The 23,476-nt window shown below is 42.4% G+C and overlaps 1 protein-coding gene across 1 annotated transcript in view; it reads right to left on the bottom strand.

Annotated features, from left to right (window-relative positions):
• Positions 1-21,942, bottom strand: part of LOC128128012 (uncharacterized) — a 112,247-nt gene extending 90,305 nt beyond the window's left edge. Inside the window, exons 1-2 of the mRNA XM_052766769.1 lie at positions 21,315-21,942; positions 20,972-21,229 (exon numbers count right to left, since the gene is read on the bottom strand). Coding sequence (XP_052622729.1) covers positions 20,972-21,229; positions 21,315-21,942 — 886 coding nt within the window. The remainder of the gene's footprint in view (positions 1-20,971; positions 21,230-21,314) is intronic.
• Positions 21,943-23,476: the final 1,534 nt, after the last annotated feature.

The following is a 23,476-nucleotide window of genomic DNA, read 5'->3' as shown; positions in this document are numbered from 1 at the left end:
TGGTGGAGGTGGTGGTATCGGTGCTTCGTTGTTTCGTTACGCCTTGTATTTCTGCGTGGCGGCATCTCTAACTATACGTTTAAAAGATGACGACATGGATAAGAATAAATGATTAATGAATGTGTCTCATGGACTAACTCCCCATAGCCCAAAACAGAAGGAATAGTATGACTAAATGAAGATAATAGTATTTGGATAATAATTTCCATATGATCAGATATCTGTCAATAATACTAGAATTACAGATGTAATAAGTTCGGGAAAATTGGCCTAGGAGTAGGCCTTACATCAACCAAGATGGAAAATTTTGACAGAATTAAGACTAGATCAAGTCCTAATAGGTCTAAGATTTATAAAGACAGGAAATTAGACCAAAGTTTTACATAAACTAGGTTATATCCAAAAGATGAGTCATCGAGATTCTATCGGCGACGAGAACTGCTAGCATGAGTTCTTGATCCCGACAGTAGACATTCCATGTCCCTCATATGCCTGTCAGCTCTCACTTGCTGAGCTCGAAGTTCCCTAACTTCAGCTTGAGTTTCAGCAAGTTCCCTCTACAGATTTGCATTGCGGACCAAAGTCCTTTCATGAGAAGACTCCAGTTGGCGAATGTGGACAGTGTTAACGCCAGAGTTGGCTTCAATCTCCATGACCCGGTCAATAGTTGCTTGACCCAATATCGTGTTTCTGGAAATTCTGTGAACCATGATGGGTAGGACCGTGTCAACAGAACCTCCTTCAGTGAGGTTGTAGAAACTTCGATCCCCATTGTAGGGAATGGGCTGACCTTGTTCCTGACTCCATCTAGTCAAGTTAGTGGCCCACAGAGGTGTGGGTCCTTGAAACACAGGACGGGGGTTCAGGTTTTGGTTTTGAGCAGCTGGGGGTAGGTTGTTGACTTCAGGCTCCGAGTCAGAACTATCGGAAAAACCCTCAGCATGGTGATCATCCAAAGGGATTGGGTGATCATCTTCTGGTTCTGCCTCTAGCCAACCAACATTTCCTTGGTTCGGGAAGTACGGATTGCCATGGTGAAATCCAGCCATTAAAATCTACATGAGAAAAGGGATATAAGAAATAGTTAAATAGACGAACTGACTAATATAATTATAGTAAGACCAAATACCCTTATGGTATTTCTTTATGGTTGTGTTGGTAAGTTTTTAGACTTGTTGCCATATCACAACCATTCTTGAGCATATGCTAATCACTCCTCGGACCAGCATAGTTGATCAGGCTATGCGATTCCCAAGACTGACCATATATCCCCAGGCATAATTGTGATATTCAACAATAGTAATACTTTTGTTCTTTTCATTGTGACACTGATTTTAGTATGAATGCAGGCACGCATACTTACTTAAATATTTTATTATTTAAGAGTATAAATCTTAGACAGAGTGTTTTAATCCCGATATATTTATAGTTAGTATATCTTTTATGGGTTGACATACTATATTCACTATAAACAATGCTCTGATACCAATCCGTCACACCGCTAAACCAAGAATGGCGGAAACGTTCCGGAGTGGAGGATGTCATGTACAGTATCACAACAGTGTAAAATAGTAAACAAGCAAGAACATCATCCATTTTATTATAAGTAAAGTTTTAATACATGTTTGTTCTTTCATTGTAATAAGACACCAAAAATATACGATCAAAATAAAAGACGAGACTTGTCTGCTCCGTCTTCTCAAAACCTGGCCACCGTACCTGTCTACTGATGACCTGAGAATACAAGTTATTTTGAAAGAGAGTATCGGCTTTAAATCTGGTGAATTCATAAGTATTTAAGTGTCATTGTCTTGCTTACTAAAAGCTGTTTTAAAAGTCATGTAAACCTTTAAATGAAAATGTTGATGTAAGTATGAAAAGCCCTAGAAAATCCCTTATTTTCTAGTAGTTTGAGATGTAGTCTTCTACCAAGACCCGAATGTTTTGTTATGACAATGTAGTCTTCTACCAAGACCTGAATGTTTTTTTTATGATAATGGAGTCTTCTACCAAGACCCGAATGTTTTATTATGATAATGTAGTCTTCTACCAAGACCCGAATGTTTTGTTATGATAGTGCAGTCTTCTACCAAGACCCGAATGTTTTGTAAGTAAAATGATAGTTTTTCCTTCTTTTCGACTACTACGAACAGTAATTAGTCTAACTCATCGTTTATCTGAATATATCACAAAATAAAGTAAATAGGAAAATATACTAAAGTAAGTGTTATCCCGAGGTAGTAGGGCTAGCATGACGTATGTAAATGTCATCCCGAGGTACTAGGGCTAACACGACATATATAACCTAATTGTGACACCCAATTTTTTTTTTTTTTTTTTTTTTTGCAAAAATTTTGAACTTTTAAAACCCATCTTAAATTAAATTAAAACAACTGAAATAGTCATAACATAATCCATCAACTTAATAACCATATAAAATAAGTGCGGAAGTAATAATAATAATAAGGTCCCAACAAAATAACTAGTAGCGATGTCCCGATGCTCCATGTCAAGCCTTAGCCTCTTTAATCTTAACACCTGAAAAGTTATAAGGGAAAAACGTAAGCATGAAGCTTAGTGAATTCAAACACTGACATTGTACTAACATTCATATTTACTAGCCCTAATCCATTTTCCAATTATAATGATAAAGACAAAGAACGAATCAATGTCTATATTACGAGAAGGACTTGTAGGTTTGAACCACACCGGGAAGATCCCGTATCATTTGGCCCTAATCACCGCACCTCACGAAGAGTATTACGTTGGTGATCTTACCTACCCACCGCACCGGTAAATCCGTATCCTTTGGTGGTGTCCCCATATCCATAATTAGTTACATACAGTGCACATGTACGAATTAAAACAATACTTATAAAGCATGCTTTTATAATAAATTCAAATAATCACACACGAGCTAACTAGCAAACACAATCATTAATACAATGGTGTGAGAGAACTCACCTTGAGTGAGTATTAAGGATGGCTAACAATCAAATAATGCTACCAAGCTTGAGCAAACTTCAAAACCTCGCCTAAGAAGGACTAAAGGTTAGAAACGAGAAGTAATGAAGCTATGAGTTGAGAAAAGAGTAATCACAGCAAGGTCTCTAAAACAGACCTGCTGTTCAAAACGGATTTACTCCAAAATCTAAAACAGAAACATAGCTTTAACTAAATTTTATAGGAAACTATGATTGCTCAGGATTCCATAACTATAAAGAACTCATTCTAACTCCAAAAGATGAATTAAATATGAATTTTACAAAATGGTGTATCACTTCTGTCTCCAACAATACAGTCAAGTGATGTTGGCCAATTCTACCCAACTTGTGAGTAGAATTTGTTGGGCTGAAGTTCTATTAGATGTTGCGTCTTTTGGGCTCGTTAGATTAGCCTTTTATTCTCCGGTTTGGGCCTGTCCAACCGAGAGCCTTTTATGTATTGTATATAAGTTAAATGCTTGCATGCATATTAGGTTAAGATTCTAGAGATTATCGATATAGCGATTGATCAAGAGTACAATATCTTTGCAGTAATCGTTCTTGTAATCTTCCAATCCTTTACAGTTGATGTTCTTAATCGAGCTCTTCTAAGGATTTTATTTAATCATTCGACATGATTGATTCAAGCTGTTTTGTTCTTAATATTGCGTTCTGCTTTGTTTTTAATATTGTGTTCTTGCTGTTTCATATTCATATACTTATTCAAGATCTAATCGATCTTCATAGATTAAAAGTTGTTTTAATCCCATCAATTGGTATCAGAGCAGGAGGCTGTGTAATCGATACACATCTTTTCTGTGAAAAAGATTTCCATTAGGGTTTTCCGCAATCATCGATATTTATTGATTCGTCATCTTAATTGACGTATCTTAGTATTTATTGTTTTGCCCTAATCTGCTTTATTACAAGTCTGATCTTTGAATAGGTTATTACGATCATAATGGACGCGACGCAATCAAACCCTATTAATATTTCCAACAGCATCGGTTCGACAACAAAGATTCCAATCTTATACACCCATGACTATGAAGTATGGGCGCATCATTTCGAAGATTATGTAATTGGATCGGAGGACAATGGTTTTCTCATATGGGAAGCCATCATCAATGGACCGTTTTCTCATTCTGCTACATCCAGAATCATTAAGACGCAAAAAGAGTATAACGATCTGCTTAAGGACGTGACTAATATTGCACAAGATGAAAAGATAAATTTCAGTGCAATATTAAGGCGCTAAGGTTGATCAGATTCGCCCTTCAGTCCGACACATTCAGGCTGGTCAGCTCATGCACTACGGCGAAGGAAGTGTGGGATAGACTTCGCGAACTGTATTCCACAGACGAAGATCTTGAACATTCCATCCAAACCTTGCTTCTATCTGAATTTGGTGAATTCAGGCAAGGGGCCGAAGAAACTGTGACCCAGACGTTTGATCGCTTCAATCATCTTCTCAGCAAGATGATCAAACACGACATTGAAAGGAAGCTCATCGAACAAAAGGTTACTTTCTTGAACGGACTGCGATCTGAATGGCGAGCAGTTGTTTCCACAGTCAAAGCCCATGAACAGTTTAAATCATATTCTTTGGCGAAACTGGTGGGTATTCTAAAGTCCCAAGAGAAGATTGTGGTTCAAGAGAAGAATGTTGTCTCCAGTCTTGGTTCGTTGGCCCTCCTATCCAAAAGTAAAGCCATGATGGAGGATGAAGAGCTCAACTTGGAAGAATATGACCTCACAACTGAGGATTATGCCATGATGGTATCCAATCCTAAGAGGTTCATAAAGAAGAGATTCCCCAACAACAAAAACCGAAACTGGCAGGGGAGTTACAGCTCTGAAAAGGCGAACAATGAACCGAAGGCTGAGGAGCCCAAGAAGGAACCGAAGGCAGATGGCGATTCCAGAGTAAGCTGCTTCTACTGTGGTGGCAAGAACCACTATGCTAAGGACTGTGTTCTTAAGAAGATGGCTGAAAAGGACGATGGAAAGGATGAGGAAGCCGTGCTGCAGAAGAGATTGGATGAGTTGAGAAAGAAAAAGTCTACCGCTAACCCTTCTATTAATGCTCTTATTGTGCAGTGTTCGGTTAATGACGATGAGTTTGGTAGCACTGAAGTTTGGTCTACTGACTCAGAAGACGAAGAAGTGAGGAAGCCTACTCATGGAAAGGCATATGTGGCTAAGGAGGAAAGCAGTGGTGGAAAATGCTTCATGGTGACTGAAGTGTCTCAAATGAGGGGATACAACACCGATGGAGGAAGCAATGGACCGAAGGTGCAGGAGGATATGTGCTTTACGGCCAAACCACTCAGCCAGCAGTTCAATGAACTCGATGAACTGATAAAGAAGGTACAATCTGCTTTTATTTCATCTAAAGTACCACCATCCTCTTACGAGAAAGAACTAAAAAACGTTAACACAAGAATTTCTCATTTAGATAGTAGCTTAACTCAAACTCGAGTCACCAATTCTAACCTGACTGATCAATTAAGCAGGGTGGCGTCGAAGAGTGAGGAGCGGCGTATGTGGATTGAGTTAAAAGTTTCGGAATTAGTTAAAGTTAAAGACGAAGACATTTATTTGCAGAGAGACAATTTGAAATTGTTAAAACAATGAAATGTTTTTTGTTTAATAGCTAAACGTTTATATTCCAATATTACTCAACTTCACTTGGACTGTGAGATAGACCAAAAGATCCATCGTATGATTTTGCCCTTCCTAGAATTTAAGGAGGATGAAATCGATGCCGAAGCTTACAATTGTGAGAGCGTGATATCGTCTGATGATGTCAACCCATCTTATAAAATTGGACTGGACAAAATTGAGTCCTTCATTTAATCCAAAGACCACAAGGTCATGCTCAAAAATCTTTTGGATGAAAATGACAGACTTAAACTGAGAACCGAAACCGTACAAAAGTTTGACTCTCTAAACGCCAAAGTAAGCTCAGAAAATAAAATCGATGTTGAAAATGCATCTGAGCTTAACGAGGACGAAAACATGAGTGAAATTTCTGTAGAGGATACGGTTGACTGCTCAGAATTTGTTAAAAGCGAAACTGAAAACCACAAAAATCTTATTTCTGAAAACTCTGTGGAATTCGCTAGATTGTCCCAACAAAAGTCCCCGAAATTAGTAGAAAAAGTTGTTGTGTATCAAAAGGTCAAGACCACTCCAAATCAAGTATACAAGGTGACTGGAGTAACCGAACATCAAACAGCTGAACTCACAGCTATTGTTAACGAAGACAATGCTGATGGCTGTGATGAGTATTTCTGGGAAGCTCCTATTGATAATGGAAACAAAACCGTCGGACTATCTGAAAGAACCTCTTGGATGAGAAAAGGGAGATACATACCTGAACCCTTGAACAAGCCTGATAATTTCAGTGAACCAAGTACAAGTGGTACGAAAGAAATTCCTCAAGAGGATGATCGTTTAGCAAAAGGAGACATTCCTTCAACACCTACAGCTCGAAGCGAAACTTCATCAGATACTCCTTCCACTTCCTCAGGGCAAACTGAATCTTCTTCAGATATTCCCTCTGCTCCCTCGGCTCAAAGAAAAACTCCTGAAGTTCAAAAGGAACCAGCCAAGGTGACATCAAAAACGAAAGCGAACGTTCATCATCAACCTAAGCAGATGACGGATAAAAAGATAGAAAGGAACCTAAGATACAGAAAAAACCTTTCTGAAAGGAAACAATTCTGGCAATCACAGAATGCATACTATTCACACAAAGACAAGAATCTAAAGTATGAAAACAACAACCGAAAGCCAAGGTTCGGTTCGCAAGAAGATACCAACCGAAAGTTAAGGTTCGGTTCGCAAGAAAACACCAACCGAAAGTCAAGGTTCGGTTCTGAAAAGGATTTCAACCGAAACCGAAGGTTCGGTTCCAAGAACAACTCCAACCGAACACAGAGGTTCGACTCCGAAATACAAAAGGAACAAGACTCAAAGGTTAACCCCACCAACGATCAAAAGCAAAAGGGTCACCTAGAGTCATCAGCAAGGAAGACATCTCCATCCAAATCCAAATCCTCTCGTTCTAATTCTTCTTGTTCTTCTACTTCCACTCATTCATCTCCATCTAGTTTCAAAACTAATCCCGCTTGCCCTCAAAAACCTCATTCTTCAGCTGAACAGAAGGGAAAGCAAAAGGTCAATGAATCCAAACCTGAGTTCAAAGCGAACAAACCCAATCTTAACAAAATAAAAGTCTACACCATTAAAAAGAAAGATGAAACAACTCTAATTAAAAGAACATATCTAGTTGACATCTCTCTTACTATTCCCGTTCCCATGAAAATCTCACATGGACCCAAGAAACTTTGGGTTCCTAAATCTGCTTAATTTTTGCAGGTTATAAGTGACGAGCAGTTTGACGAAGAATGGTACATCGACAGTGGCTGCTCGTGTCACATGATAGGGAGGAAAGAGGAGCTCAGGGAATACAGATCTCTTGCAAATGGTGGCAACGTTAAGTTTGGAAATAACTCTTTCGGCACCATAAAGGGATATGGGATGATAACGAATGGTGATTTTACCATAAGGAAGGTGGCCTATGTGGAAGGACTTCAACACAACCTCATCAGTGTATCTCAGCTTGTTGGAGGTACAGGTCTCAAAGTTTCATTCGATGATGAAGGTTCTGAAATCATAGAGAAAAAGACAAAGAAAGTGATTCTGAAGTCAGAGCGAAAGGGTGAAATGTTTCCTCTGAACATGAAACCCATCAAAGGAAACCCAGCCATATGTCTGCTATCAAAAGCTCAATCCGACGAAAGCTGGTTGTGGCACCGAAGACTCTCTTATCTCAATTTCAAAGATATCAACCGACTTGTCACTGGAGGTCATGTTAGGGGTCTTCCATTGCTCAAGTTTGACAGAGAGCATTTGTGTGCTGCATGCGAAATGGGAAAGCAGAGTCGTCAAAGTCACCCATCCGTAATTAACACAAAAGTTGTTGAACCACTCGATTTGCTTCATATCGATTTGTGTGGTCCTTCATCTATTGAAAGCATCACTGGTAGCAAGTACATTCTTGTTATCGTTGATGACTTCTCTCGATTTACATGGGTGTTCTTTCTAAAGCTCAAATCTGAAGCGACTCAAAAGCTGAAAGTGTTTATCAAGCAAATTGAAGTCCAGCTCAAGAAGGTCGTTCGCAACATCAGGAGCGACAATGGTCTCGAATTCAAGAACAGGGAGTTTGAAGAGTTTCTTGCAGAAAAGGGAATTAGCCATAATTTCTCAGCTCCCTACACACCACAGCAGAACGGGATAGTCGAAAGACGAAACCGATCTCTGTGTGAAGCTGCCCGAACTATGTTAAGTTTCGCTTCCTTACCTCTTTATTTTTGGGCTGACGCTATTTCTGCTGCTTGTTATACACAAAACAGGTCCTATCTCAACAAGCGATTCACGCTCACACCATATGAGATATTAAACAACAGGAAGCCCAACGTGAAATTTTTCCATGTGTTTGGCTCAAGGTGTTTCATCTTTAACTCTAAAGAACACCGCAACAAGTTTGATGTCAAAGCCGACGAGGGAATCTTTCTGGGTTACTCACTCACATCTAAGGCGTACAGGGTCCTAAACAAACGTTCAAGAAGGATTGAAGAGACATACTATGTGACCTTCGACGATAACTACGTCAAGAAGCTACAGGCCATAGATGACACTGCCGGGGAAATATTTCCTCAAACTGGCCAAGTCACAGTCTCAATCGCCAATTTGTACGAGAAATTTCTGGAACTATTTGACGAACCGGAAAAAGCTTCTCTCTCCAAAGCAGGTGCAGCTGACAACAAAATAGATCATATGAAGCAGATTGTCGAAGATGCTGCAAGAAGAATGCATGAAGGAGAATCGCCCACTGATGACTCTCCAACCATCAATGCTTCAGTCTAGGGGGAGCCAAGTTCTCATGTCGAGGGGGAGCAAAGCTCTACCACTTCACCCGAAGGTCCTTCACCAACCGAAGGTACCTCTCCAACCGAAGGTGCCCCTCCAAACGAAGGTGCTTCAATGCCTGAAAGTCCAGCACCGCAACAAACCCCTGAACCTCATGTTTCTCAAGACTCCTCAATTGAGGGGGAGCATGATGATATGATGCTTGATTTTGATAGTCAATCTGAGCCAGAAGAGTTGATCAACGCTGAACTAGATCCAACCTTCGATCCGAATTACCCTCCTCTTACAAAATGGACCAGAGATCATCCTATCTCTCAAGTGGTTGGTGATGTATCTGAAAAGGTTCTGACCCGATCTCAACTGAAGGCAAAACAGACATCCTTATTCTCAAAGGTTGAGTTTTGTATGTTTAACTCATTTGTATCGAAAGTTGAACCGAAGACAGTGAACACTGCCCTCGATCACTCTGATTGGGTTCAAGCAATGCAAGACGAACTGAACGAGTTCGAAAGGAACAAAGTCTGGCGCCTCATTCCAACTCCTCCGGATGCTTCAGTTGTTGGTCTCAAATGGGTCTTTAGAAACAAAATGGACAAGGAAGGTAATGTCATAAGGAACAAGGCTCGTCTGGTTGTCAAGGGATACTGTCAGGAGGAAGGGATAGATTACGAAGAGACGTTCGCTCCAGTAGCTAGGCTAGAATCGGTTAGAATATTTCTGGCCTATGCTGCTCACAAAAACTTTGAGGTTTTCCAAATGGACGTCAAGTGTGCATTTCTCAATGGAGAACTTGAAGAAACTGTGTATGTGGAGCAACCTCCTGGGTTCGTGAACGAAAAGTATCCAAATCATTGCTATATTCTGGATAAAGCTGTGTACGGCCTCAAACAAGCTCCGAGAGCCTGGTATGAAACGCTTACAAAATTTTTAAAGATGTCCAAATTCAAACAAGGTTCGGTTGACCCAACCTTCTTTCGCAAAAAGGAAGGTAACCACCTTATGTTAGTTCAAATTTATGTCGGTGACATCATCTTTGGCTCTACGAATCCCAGCTTAACAGCTGAATTCAGAAAGTTGATGGAGACTAAGTTTGAAATGAGCTCAATGGGTCCTATTAATTTTTTCCTTGGTTTAAATATAAGACAGGGACCCGAAGGCATCTTTATCAATCAGGAAGCTTACACGAAGACTCTCCTAGCAAAGTTTGGCATGATGGGATACTCAAAAGTCAAAGTCCCAATGGCATTCGGCACCAAACTTACCCCTTCACTAGATAAACCGGCTGTCGACATCACACTCTATCGTCAAATGATAGGCTCACTGATGTATCTAACTGCTAGCAGGCCTGATATCATGTTTTCTGTGTGTTATTGTGCTCGATTTCAGGCTAACCCACACGAACCTCACATGCTGGCAGTGAAGAACATCCTACGCTATCTCAAGCGAACCGCCTCCTTAGGTCTATGGTATCCATCCAATTCAGGCTTCTTCGTTCAAGCCTATTCTGATGCTGACCTTGGAGGATGTGGACTCGACCGCAAAAGCACAACTGGTGGCTGTCAATTTCTTGATGGGAAGTTGGTCAGCTGGCAATCCAAGAAACAAACATGTGTGTCGCTGTCTACTGCTGAAGCGGAATACATTGCCGCTGCATCCTGCACATCACAAGTGATTTGGATCCAGAGTCAACTTCGAGACTATGGACTCAATATGAAGAAGATCCCACTATATTGTGACTCTGAAAGTGCAATTAGGATCTGTCATAACCCAGTGCAACACTCTAAAACCAAACACATAGCATTGAGGTATCACTTCATCAAAGATCATGTGGAAGATGGAAATGTCGAAGTTCACTTCGTAAGAACCACTGATCAACTGGCTGACGTCTTTACCAAAGCTCTTCCAGAAGCATCGTTCAATAAAATATTGCAAGGGCTAGGAATGATGGAATCAGAGTCAGTACCTCACACTACCTCTCAATCTCAAACGTAAGAAGCGAATCCAACCGAACGTTCGGGTTCGGTTCAACCATTTCACTCGTTCATTACTTCAAAGGTAGTTTTTATGTGTTGTATATTTCTTGTGCAAAATTTGTTTTTCTTTATGTAAAAAGCTTTTTTATATTGCATATCTAAACTCCTTGGTTTCTTAAAAAATTTCCAAAACCGAAACCTCCAGAAGGTTCGGGTTCGGTTTTTCAAAATTTTCAAGAACCGAAACCAACCGAAGGTTCAGGTTCGGTTTTTCAAAATTTTCCTGAACCGAAACCAACCGAAGGTTCGGGTTCGGTTTTTCAACTTTTTCCAACCGAAACCAAACGAACGTTCGGGTTCGGTTTTTCAATTTTTTTTTCTAATAATATCAAAAATCCAAAAATGTTTTTATTGTGTGCTCATTTGTTTATGGGAATATATTCGATGCCTTACTTAAGTGTCCCTAGAAGCATGCTGCTGTATGTGTCCCAAGCCTCATAAGATTTTGAATAATAGCCTTCATGACCTGGTATACACAAACCTTGTCTTCCCAATAAGGCTAACTCATTTATTCTAATCGTGAGCTACCTCACTCTTTTCTCACATGAGTTCAGAGTCTCCTGCTTGGTCCTTTTGTTCACAGTAGAGGTACTATGTCTTCTTTCACCATCCCCATTACACTTCTCCATAACATTCGTTTCATCACTGTAACCCTTGAGACTCTCAGAAACTACCACTGAGGTTTATGGTTACACAACATCTGTGTTTATGATCTTAGCTTTGTGTCACTACGAGCTGAGTGAAACCCAAAATTCAACACCAACGAATTGACGGTGACCAATTAACTTGATCAAGTTTTCACCAATGAATTGACGAATGTACCTTCATGAAATCTCAATTTCTTTTCTTTTTGCGTGGTTCCAATGAAATTGTCACACACCATGACATTTCTTCCCAAGGGATCCAGTTTTAAATTTTTATCTGAGATTTCATATTAATCCAAGCCACTACAAAATCAACTCAACCCTACTTGTTCAACAGACTACACTGGTCTCACAAGTACTTTGTTCACGTTCGTTCTTATATCAAGAATTGAACTGTTGAATCAAAGCGAAACCACCCTTAATTTGCCTTATTAAAAGAAGCCTTTCAACATTTCTTAATAAATGTTTGATCGTAATTCAACGGGATTCCACATTAACACTTTGAGGTCTTTCTTGACCTTGAAGGAGGAGATTCGTGCCCGGGATCATCAGTTTCGTGTCCTTATGGACATCACAGATTATCCTAAAAAGAGTTGCATTATTTCTTTTTCTTTTACACTCTTTGCACGAAAATCCTAGATTTTCAAAAATTCCGTTACTAATTATTTTACAGGCTGGATATTTACTGGATGGTTACAAATGAAGTTGTGGTAAAAAATTAGCCACGTGGATCATTAATTGGAAACAGCCGTTTAAAAGGGGATAAGACAAAAAGTTGCTGACTCGGCGGGAGTTAAAAGGATAGAAATTCAAACGACGGTAAAAAGGAGGGCGCGTGAATTTGAAACGGCCGCGCTTTTTCTGACACTTGAGGACGCGTGTACAATGTCGAAGCGTCATATCTCTGAAGTTACAGGCGCGTGTGGAAATGGAAACGATTTCTTTCTCTGAACCGGCGCTTACTAGGCGGCGTGATCCTAGGAATCTGACACTCTCTCTCCTATGTGATCATCGCACATCCCAACTGTCACCAATCAGTCACTCCAAAAAACCCGTTTCGTATTTCCATAAGAGATTTGAAACGATTTTTCTCTCTCCTATCATCTACTATAAAAACCCATCAACACCACCTTTTACCTCTTTACTGCCCCATAATTTCCAAAGCAAAAATACTTCCAAACTCTCTCCCGGTTATCTACTTCTCCAAACCTGCAACAATGGCTGAATCCTCTTCCGTCCATGCTACTTCTCAGATTCTTCCAATCCGTCCTCAGCAATGCCTCGTGATTGATCTTAACCCACTGGCGTATGATTCCTATATGTCGCCGGTCATCGAGTGTCTCAAATACTCCCAGCTTGCTCCTGCACTGTCACGGATTGAAACGGTGCCAATGGTGGCCTTATCTCAGGTCTACGCAACGGCTTACTACGACAAGGCCGTCGACAGGGTATTTTTCGAAGTGGCGGAACACAAGACGTCGATTTCTCGTCCCCGCTTCTGCACCATACTTGGGTTTGCTACTGACCCATCGCGTGTTCACCCGGAGACGATTCCGGTTGGTATGCTCTACAACATGTTCTACAACATGGGCTACACGGAAGTTCTTACCTCCGTCGCAAGGTTCAAGAAGTCCTGCCTACCGCCCTAGTGGAATGGGTTATTTACAGTTCTCTTCAAGGGACTGTCAGAAAGGAGCTCAGGATCGGACGGGGCCAGTCGTCTTTTCCTGTCAATTATGTATGGGGTGTACAACAAGATCAATCTGGACTATGGATTTGTCCTTTGGCAACAACTGATTCAGAGCCTCTCTTCCTCTTCCCGACACTCCGAGGTATCGCTGGCCCGGTTCTGGATCTTGATCACCAGATGGGCTATGGACAAGTTTAACGTTCCCACAGCCGACGGTGCACCGATGTCTTCTATTGGTACCTTTCATACCAAGAAGATCATCGTATCCGATGCATCGAAATTCTCCTTCATTGGCTCTATCCCGGAGTCGATGTATGCTGATGTGCCAGCACATAGCAGATTGATCAGAACGATCAAGGAGTTTCGCCAAACTGGTCCGAGGGAACTGACACCGGACATGCTGCGATCAATTCATGATGCCGACAAACCGGTGGCCAGGGGCAAAAAGGGTGACAAGGGAAAGCAAGTGTCCAAAGCTCCAAAGGGACCTTCTCCAAAGAAGCGTAAACAACAGAAACCTGCTTCATCCCCACAACCGAAAAGGAGGAAGACCCAACCGAAACGAAAGTTCCTCATACCCTCCTCTTCAAGTGAATCCGAAGGTGGGAGTTCGGACTCTGAGGGCTCACAGGGAGACGAATCTCCACAACGAGGCAACACACCCCCTCGGTCCCCAACCCCGGAGATGGAACTTCACCAATCCCCAGTTCCTTCCCCTCCACCCACAATACCTATTTCCATTCCCACCATAAACCCTACTATACCACCAACCTCATTCCCTATACCCCCACCCATATTCACCACATCAACCGAAACACCACCTGTAACCGAAACCCCTCCCGTAACCGAACCTCCACAAACCGAAACCCATACAACACCACCACCCGAAACTAACCCCCCACCCACTCAACCTGAACCAACCAAACCCACAACACCCCTAGCTTCACCACCACCTCAATCTCCAGAAGACGCCTCCGATGGCGATGATCAATACCTTGGTGGTGATCACATGAACTTTGATTCGGTCTACTATAGTCCGTTTCAAGTTCAGAGTGATGAGGAGGATGATGCTCCAGTGACAAAGTAGCATCTCCGCGAGCTTAACGAGAAGGTTGATCAACTTCTCGCCTCCTCTTCCAACCAGCAGTCATCCTTATCTGAAGCTGCCCTTCAGAAGATCGTTGACGCCTTCTCCAGGGCTCAGCATGACTCAGTGGACTCAGCAACTGCTGCGATAGACGCCTCCACCCGAGCCTGTGTGGCTGCGACCGAAAAAGTCGATAAACTATTCTCCGACGCTTCTGCCCTGCTAAAGTCTCTGCAAGAAAGCGCAAATGCCACAAAGACAACTCTGGAACCGATTGTTCAGCAATTGGCCAAGTTCGTCTCGACGGAGTTGACTTCGTTCGCTACCCTCCGACAAAATATCAGCGACGACAACTCGGCACTCCGTGCCTCCATCGATGCCCGTCTGGCAAAACTACAAGAGGATCTTGCGGCAGAGAACTCTCTGATGGACGTTCTGGCGAGTAAAACAACTGCCTAAAGGTCAAGAGCACGCAGCTTTCCAACTCTCAAGAACAATTGGAAGCTCTTCGATCCGAGAGGGAAGTCATAAAGACGTGTGTTTCGGATGTCCACGCAGCTCTATCTAACATCCTGGAAGCACACGACCCCATCCTTAATCATTCGGTGAGGCGCACCCTCGCTGAAAAGCTCTCCCCGGCCATGGACCTCTTAAGCAAAATTGAAGGCCTTCCGAGTTTCGTGTCTATTCCGAAACAAGGGGGAGATGAGAAGAAAGGATCGAAACCACCTCCGTCCTCCAAAGCTACTCACACAACCGAACCACCCCCAACTGGTCATGCCTCGGGTTCGGGTGTGAAGAACAAGGGAAAACACATAGCAGAGGATGGAGATGAAGATGAAGATGAAGACAAGGAGACTATTGCGGACATGTTAAAAAGAAAGAACAGTCGCAATGCTGAAGGTGATGCCAGTCGTGTGGCGCGTGAGGCTGAGGAAGCCGAACGAAAGCAAAAAGAAGCCTACGATCTCCTTGAGAGCCGAAAGTTGCTCTTCCCTGCCTGAACCAGGGATCGTTTGATAAAAGAGGCCATAGAGACTCCAAGCATACTATGGCTCGAGCCGGTGATATCGTTCGACTGCAACAACACCATCGATTTGCAGTTCGATATGCCTATGACTCGAAAGGCGTTCATCTTCCACGCCTTCTCCAACATCTTTGAAGTCCCGCATCCGAACGATGAGCTTGACAGGGAGCTCGTTGACTTCTACCTGGAGGCCGCTCGCCCTCAATACCTTACATGGAGCGCCTAGAAGATTGTCAATGTTCGGGTGATGAAGCCTTTTGCCGTGGGGAGATTCACAAACGTCAAGTTCAAGCTTATCCGAGGATCTGCAAGAACTGCTCACATGATCTCTCTGGCGGATCTGCCCAATCTGAACCCTCATGATTGGATAGTCTTGTACAATATCCTGCTGACAAACGAAGCCGAATATGGTCCCATCTTAGACCATGTCAAAAGGATGCTGGCATGCTATATCATGGAGGTGGCCCTAATGGATCAGGAGGTTGCCACAGTTTTTAAGAAGAAACCGAAAGTCAAGCCTGTGGGGTCGGCCAGTGATCTGAATCAAATGCAAATGGGCAAGATAGATTCGAGGCGAAACTCTGTGATGTTCACTAGAGCCGAAGGACAGAAATGTCTCTTCGCTTTAGCTGACAAACATCTTTACACTACAACTTGCTTGGAGCACATCTTATTCATCATCAAACAGTGTAAAGACAATTCGGCTGATGATATCAAGTACTTCAATGATATGATCAATTGGTACATCCGGTTTAGACAGACCATCCTTTCCATATAAGTGTCTGTTTAGTACCGTGAAGAAGAAGGTACCAGCTTCAGCCGCCGGCCCAAGTAGGAAGTGAAGGTCTCGCTCCAAATTGACGCAAAGGGGGAGATTGTTGGGCTGAAGTTCTATTAGATGTTGCGTCTTTTGGGCTCATTAGATTAGCCTTTTATTCTCCAGTTTGGGCCTGTCCAACCGAGAGCCTTTTATGTATTGTATATAAGTTAAATGCTTGCATGCATATTAGGTTAAGATTCTAGAGATTATCGATATAGCGATTGATCAAGAGTACAATATCTTTGCAGTAATCGTTCTTGTAATCTTCCAATCCTTTACACTTGATGTTCTTAATCGAGCTCTTCTAAGGATTTTATTTAATCATTCGACACGATTGATTAAATAAAATCCTTAGAAGAGCTCGATTAAGAACATCAACTGTAAAGGATTGGAAGATTACAAGAACGATTACTGCAAAGATATTGTACTCTTGATCAATCGCTATATCGATAATCTCTAGAGAATTCGTCCAAAAGAAAATTAAGAGAAGTAAAGGACATACAAGTGAAAGTCTCATAGTTGGAATTGAATGAAAAGCATCTCTCAAACTCCAGATATAAAATTCACATTGTGGATAATCACAGCACTAGCAAAAGCTGGTGACTACCCACTGACCTGGAGTGTGGATCCATTCTAACCAATTTATAATTGGAAATAACACCCCATATTCTCCAGATCTTAAATTCATAATATAAGGAACATATAGAAACTAGGAATCACTCTGGATCCTTTTCCAAGCCTTAGAAATGATGAAAACAAAATGACATATCATAACAGACCCGGATCAGACCTAACAGCAAAGATTCCATTCTTTCACATAGATAAAGCCCTTATCAGTGAGGTTGGCCTTCTTAAGAAAGTTAGCCAACTCAATTTGTGAACTTTTGGAACTGGTTTGGGGTCCGTTTGAGTTCTAGAGCTCCAGATATGATTTTTACAAAATGACTACAGATCTGATGGAAAACAGAATCGTAGCCACCCGTGATTCCTTTTTGGCTTATCCATCCTTCTCCTTTTGAAACACATTTTAAGATGTGTTCATCATCCCAATTCAGTCCCCATGATAATGGTGGTACTAAAAAGGGTTAGGGATCATTAGGATTTCATTTAGCCTCAAGGATGTAATAATAATCAAATCAACATGAAAATAAACATAAGCACATAAAATCATCATTCTCCCTTTTAGGGTTTCCATGATCTTTTGCCACATGTAATCCCCTAGATCCATCATCCACCATATATGGGGTGAAGATAGGATCTTGAGATGATGTATAACATACAATTACAAATAAAATAAGAAGGAGAAGAGGTGAAGATGAAATCATAAAACTAGAACAAGGTTATGAATCAAGTTGTAAGAAAGGATAAGGAGGTTCATACCAATACGAATCAAGGCTGGAAATGAACAAGAATTAAGCACCAAACAGCCCCTTGGCTGCTCTTGATCCCAAAGAGAGAGAGAGGGACGATTTTTGAGAGAGAGGGAGGGTTTAGAGTGTTTTCCTTGTGTGTGTTCCAAATGATTCAATTTACACATTAAGTACTATTAACTAGATGGACATTGCAAATAGGCCCATAGCCCATGGACTTCAAAAAGGAGTTTACAAGATGATCAAAAGAGTCCAATAACATAAGAAATCAGACATTGGTTAAATAAATTAACCCAAGGTTACAAGGATAATTAAATTAAAATAACCAAACGTACCGAGAAAACCCGGGGCGTTACAACTCTCCCCCACTAAGAACGGACTTCGTCCTCGAAGTCAACACCTAGAAACAGATCCGGATAATGAGTCTGCATCTCGCATTCCGCTTCCCAAGTCCATTCCGAACCCTTCTTATGTTGCCATTGCACCTTAACCAGGTTTATAGTCTTGTTGCGGAGAGCTTTCGTCTTTCGTTCTAAAATAGCGATTGGTTTCCCAACATAATTGAGACGCTCGTCAATTTGTATGTCATCCAGTGGTATCACAGCGGTCTCATCAACAACGCATTTTCATAACTGAGACACATGGAACGTATTATGAATTAGACTAAGCTCGTCAGGAAGCTCTAAACGGTAAGCCACCTTCCCCACACGAGCTATGACCTTGTAGGGTCCAATGAATCGGGGTCCGAGCTTTCCCCGCTTCCGAAATCGAATCACACCTTTCCAGGGGGTGACTTTAAGCAACACATAATCTCCCACCTGGAACTCAAGATTGGAGCGTCTTTTGTCAGCATAACTTTTCTGACGACTGCTCGCTGTGACCAAATGATCCTGAATCACTTGGATTTTCTCCGTAGTCTGTAGCACGATATCAGTACTCCCAAGTACCCTCTGCCCAACCTCGCCCCAACAAACGGGCGTCCTGCACTTCCTCCCGTACAAGGCTTCATACGGAGGCATTTTAATGCTCGAGTGATAGCTGTTGTTATAAGAAAACTCAGCTAGATGTAGATGGTCATCCCAACTACCCCCAAAATCAATCGCACACGCCCTAAGCATGTCCTCCAAGGTATGAATCGTCCGCTCACTCTGCCCGTCTGTCTGCGGATGGAATGCGGTACTAAAATGTAATCGTGTGCCCAATTCCTCTTGAAACTTCCTCCAGAACCGAGAGGTAAATCGGGTGTCTCGATCGGAGATGATAGAAACGGGCACCCCATGTAATGAGACAATCTCCCGAACAAAGATATCGGCTAATTTCTCCGCCGATGAGCTCTCCTTTATAGCCAGAAAATGAGCACTCTTAGTCAAACGATCAACAATCACCCATATCGTATCTGATCCTCGGGCAGTTCTAGGAAGTTTTGTAATGAAGTCCATGGTTAGGTGCTCCCATTTCCATTCAGGAATCTCCAATGGTTGCAACTTCCCATGCGGTTTCTGGTGTTTCGCCTTGACCTTTCGACAGGTTATACATTCTTCCAGAAATCGAGCCACATCATTCTTCATTCCATGCCACCAGTAAGCCTCATGAAGGTCCCGATACATTTTAGTAGCACGAGGATGGATAGAAAATTTTGACTTATGAGACTCATCCATTAGGGTTTTCCGATTTCCCCCGGTATATGGAACCCAAATCCTACCGTAGCGAGTCAGCAAACCACGCCCGTCTCGTTCCATCTTAGGCAACTCTTTCCGAATCTTCTCACGCCTGATGTTTTCCTCCAGTATTGCCGTCTTTTGGGCGTCCCGGATTAGATCTAACAAAGACGACACCATCGTGATCCAGAGACACTTAGCTCGAATTGGTTCGGCAGATTGTTTACGACTAAGAGCATCAGCTACCACATTAGCTTTACCGGGGTGGTAGTGAATTTCACAATCATAATCTTTTACCACATCTAACCATCGGATCTGCCTCATATTCAAATCCCGCTGCTCGAACAAATATTTTAGACTCTTATGGTCAGTGTATATGATAAACTTCACTCCATAGAGATAGTGTCTCCAAATCTTAAGAGCGAAAACAACAGCCCCAAGCTCCAAATCATGAGTGGGGTAGTTTCGTTCATGGGGTTTCAGCTGTCGGGAGGCATAGGCTATCACCCTATCTCGTTGCATTAACACGGCACCAAGACCTTGAAGCGATGCATCACAGTAAACCACCATATCCTCAACCCCATCAGGTAAGGCCAAAATCGGAGCTTCACACAATCGCTTCCTTAACTCATCAAACGCCAGTTGCTGCTCCGGGCCCCAAACGAATTTCATTGATTTCTTGGTCAATCGGGTGAGTGGTAAGGCGATTTTAGAGAAATTTTCAATGAACCTCCGGTAATAACCGGCTAAACCCAAGAAACTGCGAATTTCAGAAGGTGTTTTCGGAATCTTCCGTTGGTTAACCACATCAACCTTGGCTTGATCGACCTTGATACCTTGTTTGTTTACCACATGCCCCAAGAACTGAACTTCTTCCAACCAAAATTCACATTTTGAAAATTTAGCATAAAGCCTTTCTCTTGCCAGAGTTTCCAGAATCTCCCGAAGGTGTTGCTGATGCTCCTCTTTGCTCTTAGAATAGACTAAGATATCATCTATGAACACTATGACCGAACGGTCAAGCATCAGGCTACACACCCGGTTCATGAGATCCATGAACGCTGCGGGTGCATTGGTGAGCCCAAAAGCCATCACCACGAATTCAAAGTGCCCATATTGAGTATGAAATGCTGTTTTCTCAATGTCTTCTTCACGAACACGCATCTGATGGTAACCGGAACGTAAATCAATCTTGGAAAACCAAGATGCTCCCTGAAGCTGATCGAAAAGATCGTCAATATGTGGCAACGGGTACCTATTCTTTATCGTGCGCTTGTTTAGCTCCCTATAATCAATATACATTCGCTGGGATCCATCATTCTTCTTCACAAAGAGAATAAGAGCACCCCAAGGCGAGCAGCTTGGCCGTATAAACCCTTTATCATTTAGATCTTGAAGTTGATCTTGGAGCTCTTTCATTTCAGGTGGTGCCAAGCGGTAAGGAGATTTCGCTACCGGAGTCGCACCTGGCACCAAATCAATGCGAAACTCCACTTGCCGAACAGGTGGCAAGCCAGGGAGTTCCTCCGGAAAGACATCGCTGAAGTCGGAAACGATAGGAACGTCGTCTAGTGCTATAGCAGAAGAGCAAGAAGCCATAGCCAGGCGGGGAATGTCCCCCTGAATAATAAGTTCTCCACCTCTAGGGTTTCGAACACGAACTTGCTTCTTACGACAGTGGATCTCCGCATCAAACGCATCAAGCCAATCCATGCCTACGATAACGCAGAGCTCTCGCATCGCAATAGGGATAAGATCAATAGGGAATTCAACTCCAGAAAACTCGAGAGTGCAACCCCGATAGACATCGGTGACATAAATAGTGCGGTTGTCGGCAACTTCGACAACCATTGGGCGTGCTAATTTTCCGATACTACACCCCAGACGATTAATAAACGTGCGAGATACAAAAGAATGGGTAGCACCGCTATCAAACATAACAACAGCAGGCTCGGAATCTAGCAAATAAGTGCCTGATTTACCACATACAATCATGTAAACAATTCTAATTACCATTTATTAAATAATGGCAGGAGAGAAAAAAAAAAAGAAATTTACCTGCCACTGTCGCGGTAATCACCGGCTCATCCGCAGTCATCTGGTGAGCACGACCTCGTGTCACCATAGTGGGTCCCTTAGAAGACGATGCAATTGCAGGATTTGTACCCCCGCTTCCTTTACCAGCCTTCAACTTTGGACATTCGGGCTTCTTGTGTCCCGTCTCGTTGCAGTGATAGTAGACGGGAGCAGCAGAAGTAATCTGAGGACCTGCACTCACAGGGGGAGCCCTACAATTCTTCCAATGATGCCCTGGCTTTTTACAGTTGTAGCATATCAACGGATTTTTCTCGCCCTGACTTGAAGACGGCCTGTACTCATACCTTGACTTACCACCCTGCTTTTGCTTTTTCTGGGCATCTCCGGATGTCTTGGAGGAGGTGTCACTGGCCTTCCTCTTGGTCTGGGTCTGCAACTCGATTTCCCTCCTCCTCGCTGCATCCATGATCGCGGATAAAGTCGGGAACTCCTGCATGCTAACGAATTCTCGAATCTCGGTACGTAGAATGGTAGTGTATTGGCTGACCAACCAGGCCTCGTTCCCAGCAAATGAGGGACAAAAAGATAGCATCTCCAAGAACTTGGCGTTCAAGTCGCTAACAGACTCGGTAGTTTGCTGTAAGGCCATGAACTCTTGCTGCATCCGCTGCTACTCCACCTTGGGCACATATTGTGCCTCGAACCTCTCCACAAATTGGGCCCAAGACATGGCCCTCACTTCTTCCTCATTTAATAGAGCGGTGATGGTGTTCCACCATGTCTTTCCCCTTTTTCGCAGCTGATTCATGGCGATCACAACTTTGTACTGGTCCGGACACCCAACAGTCATGAAGGCGCCCTCAACATCTGACACCCAATGCTTAGCAGCAACTGGGTCGGATTCACCATTCCAAAGAGGAGGGCTACACTTGTTGAACTTCTCGAAGTAGTATGCCGAATCCCGAACGGGCGGAGCCGATAACGCTCCCCCGGGAATAGTTGCGAGGCGCTCATCCAGAAGAGCTTTGACCTGGTTAATTATGTCATTGGTCACGCCCGGGATTAATTCATTGAAAGCGTTATTGAATTCCTCAGCGACAATATTCCTAACTTGCTCCATTTGGAGCTGATTAAGGCGAGCAGGCGGAGCCATCGGTATCCGTAGAAGGAGGAAAATATTTAGAAATAATTCAGCCTAGATATTTCTAGGAAGACGAAACACTCAGCTTGCCGAAAATTTCTCAACCTTGCCCCGACCCGAAACCGGCACCGATGTTTCAAATCGTAGGGGCCCTTCTACTATCTTCCACACAAGTTCCAATTTCGCAATCGCGTCTAGTTTCAAAATTTCCAGCTCGCTCTAGCCGTTAATTTTACATCTCTCTCACATGTTAACATTAAATAAGTGTGTAATCTAGCATTTTAAGACTAGTAGAATCCAATTCATAGTCAACAATTTAACATAAACATTTAACATAAGAAATAAGGCTTACTTGGCTGGCCGACTGGCACACCGCGACATCTTTCACTACTAGTCTTCAGAAAATTTGAAAAATCTTTTAAAAAGAGAATAAACTATTATAGAGCCTCAAATTTGAGTCTAGAACATCCACAAGAATGCCTAGTTCCCTCAAACTGTGGCTCTGATACCAACTTGTGACACCCAAATTTTTTTTTTTTTTTTTTTTTTTTTGCAAAAATTTTGAACTTTTAAAACCCATCTTAAATTAAATTAAAACAACTGAAATAGTCATCACATAATCCATCAACTTAATAACCATATAAAATAATTGCGGAAGTAATAATAATAATAAGGTCCCAACAAAATAACTAGTAGCGATGTCCCGATGCTCTATGTCAAGCCTTAGCCTCTTTAATCTTAACACCTGAAAAGTTATAAGGGAAAAACGTAAGCATGAAGCTTAGTGAATTCAAACACTGACATTGTACTAACATTCATATTTACTAGCCCTAATCCATTTTCCAATTATAATGATAAAGACAAAGAACGAATCAATGTCTATATTACGAGAAGGACTTGTAGGTTTGAACCGCACCGGGAAGATCCCGTATCATTTGGCCCTAATCACCGCACCTCACGAAGAGTATTACGTTGGTGATCTTACCTACCCACCGCACCGGTAAATCCGTATCCTTTGGTGGTGTCCCCATATCCATAATTA

The sequence above is a fragment of the Lactuca sativa genome, chromosome 8, assembly GCF_002870075.4.
Source record: "Lactuca sativa cultivar Salinas chromosome 8, Lsat_Salinas_v11, whole genome shotgun sequence".
NCBI lineage: Eukaryota > Viridiplantae > Streptophyta > Magnoliopsida > Asterales > Asteraceae > Lactuca > Lactuca sativa.
Note: the sequence above shows the minus strand (reverse complement) of the source record. Positions and strands in the feature narration are given on the sequence as shown.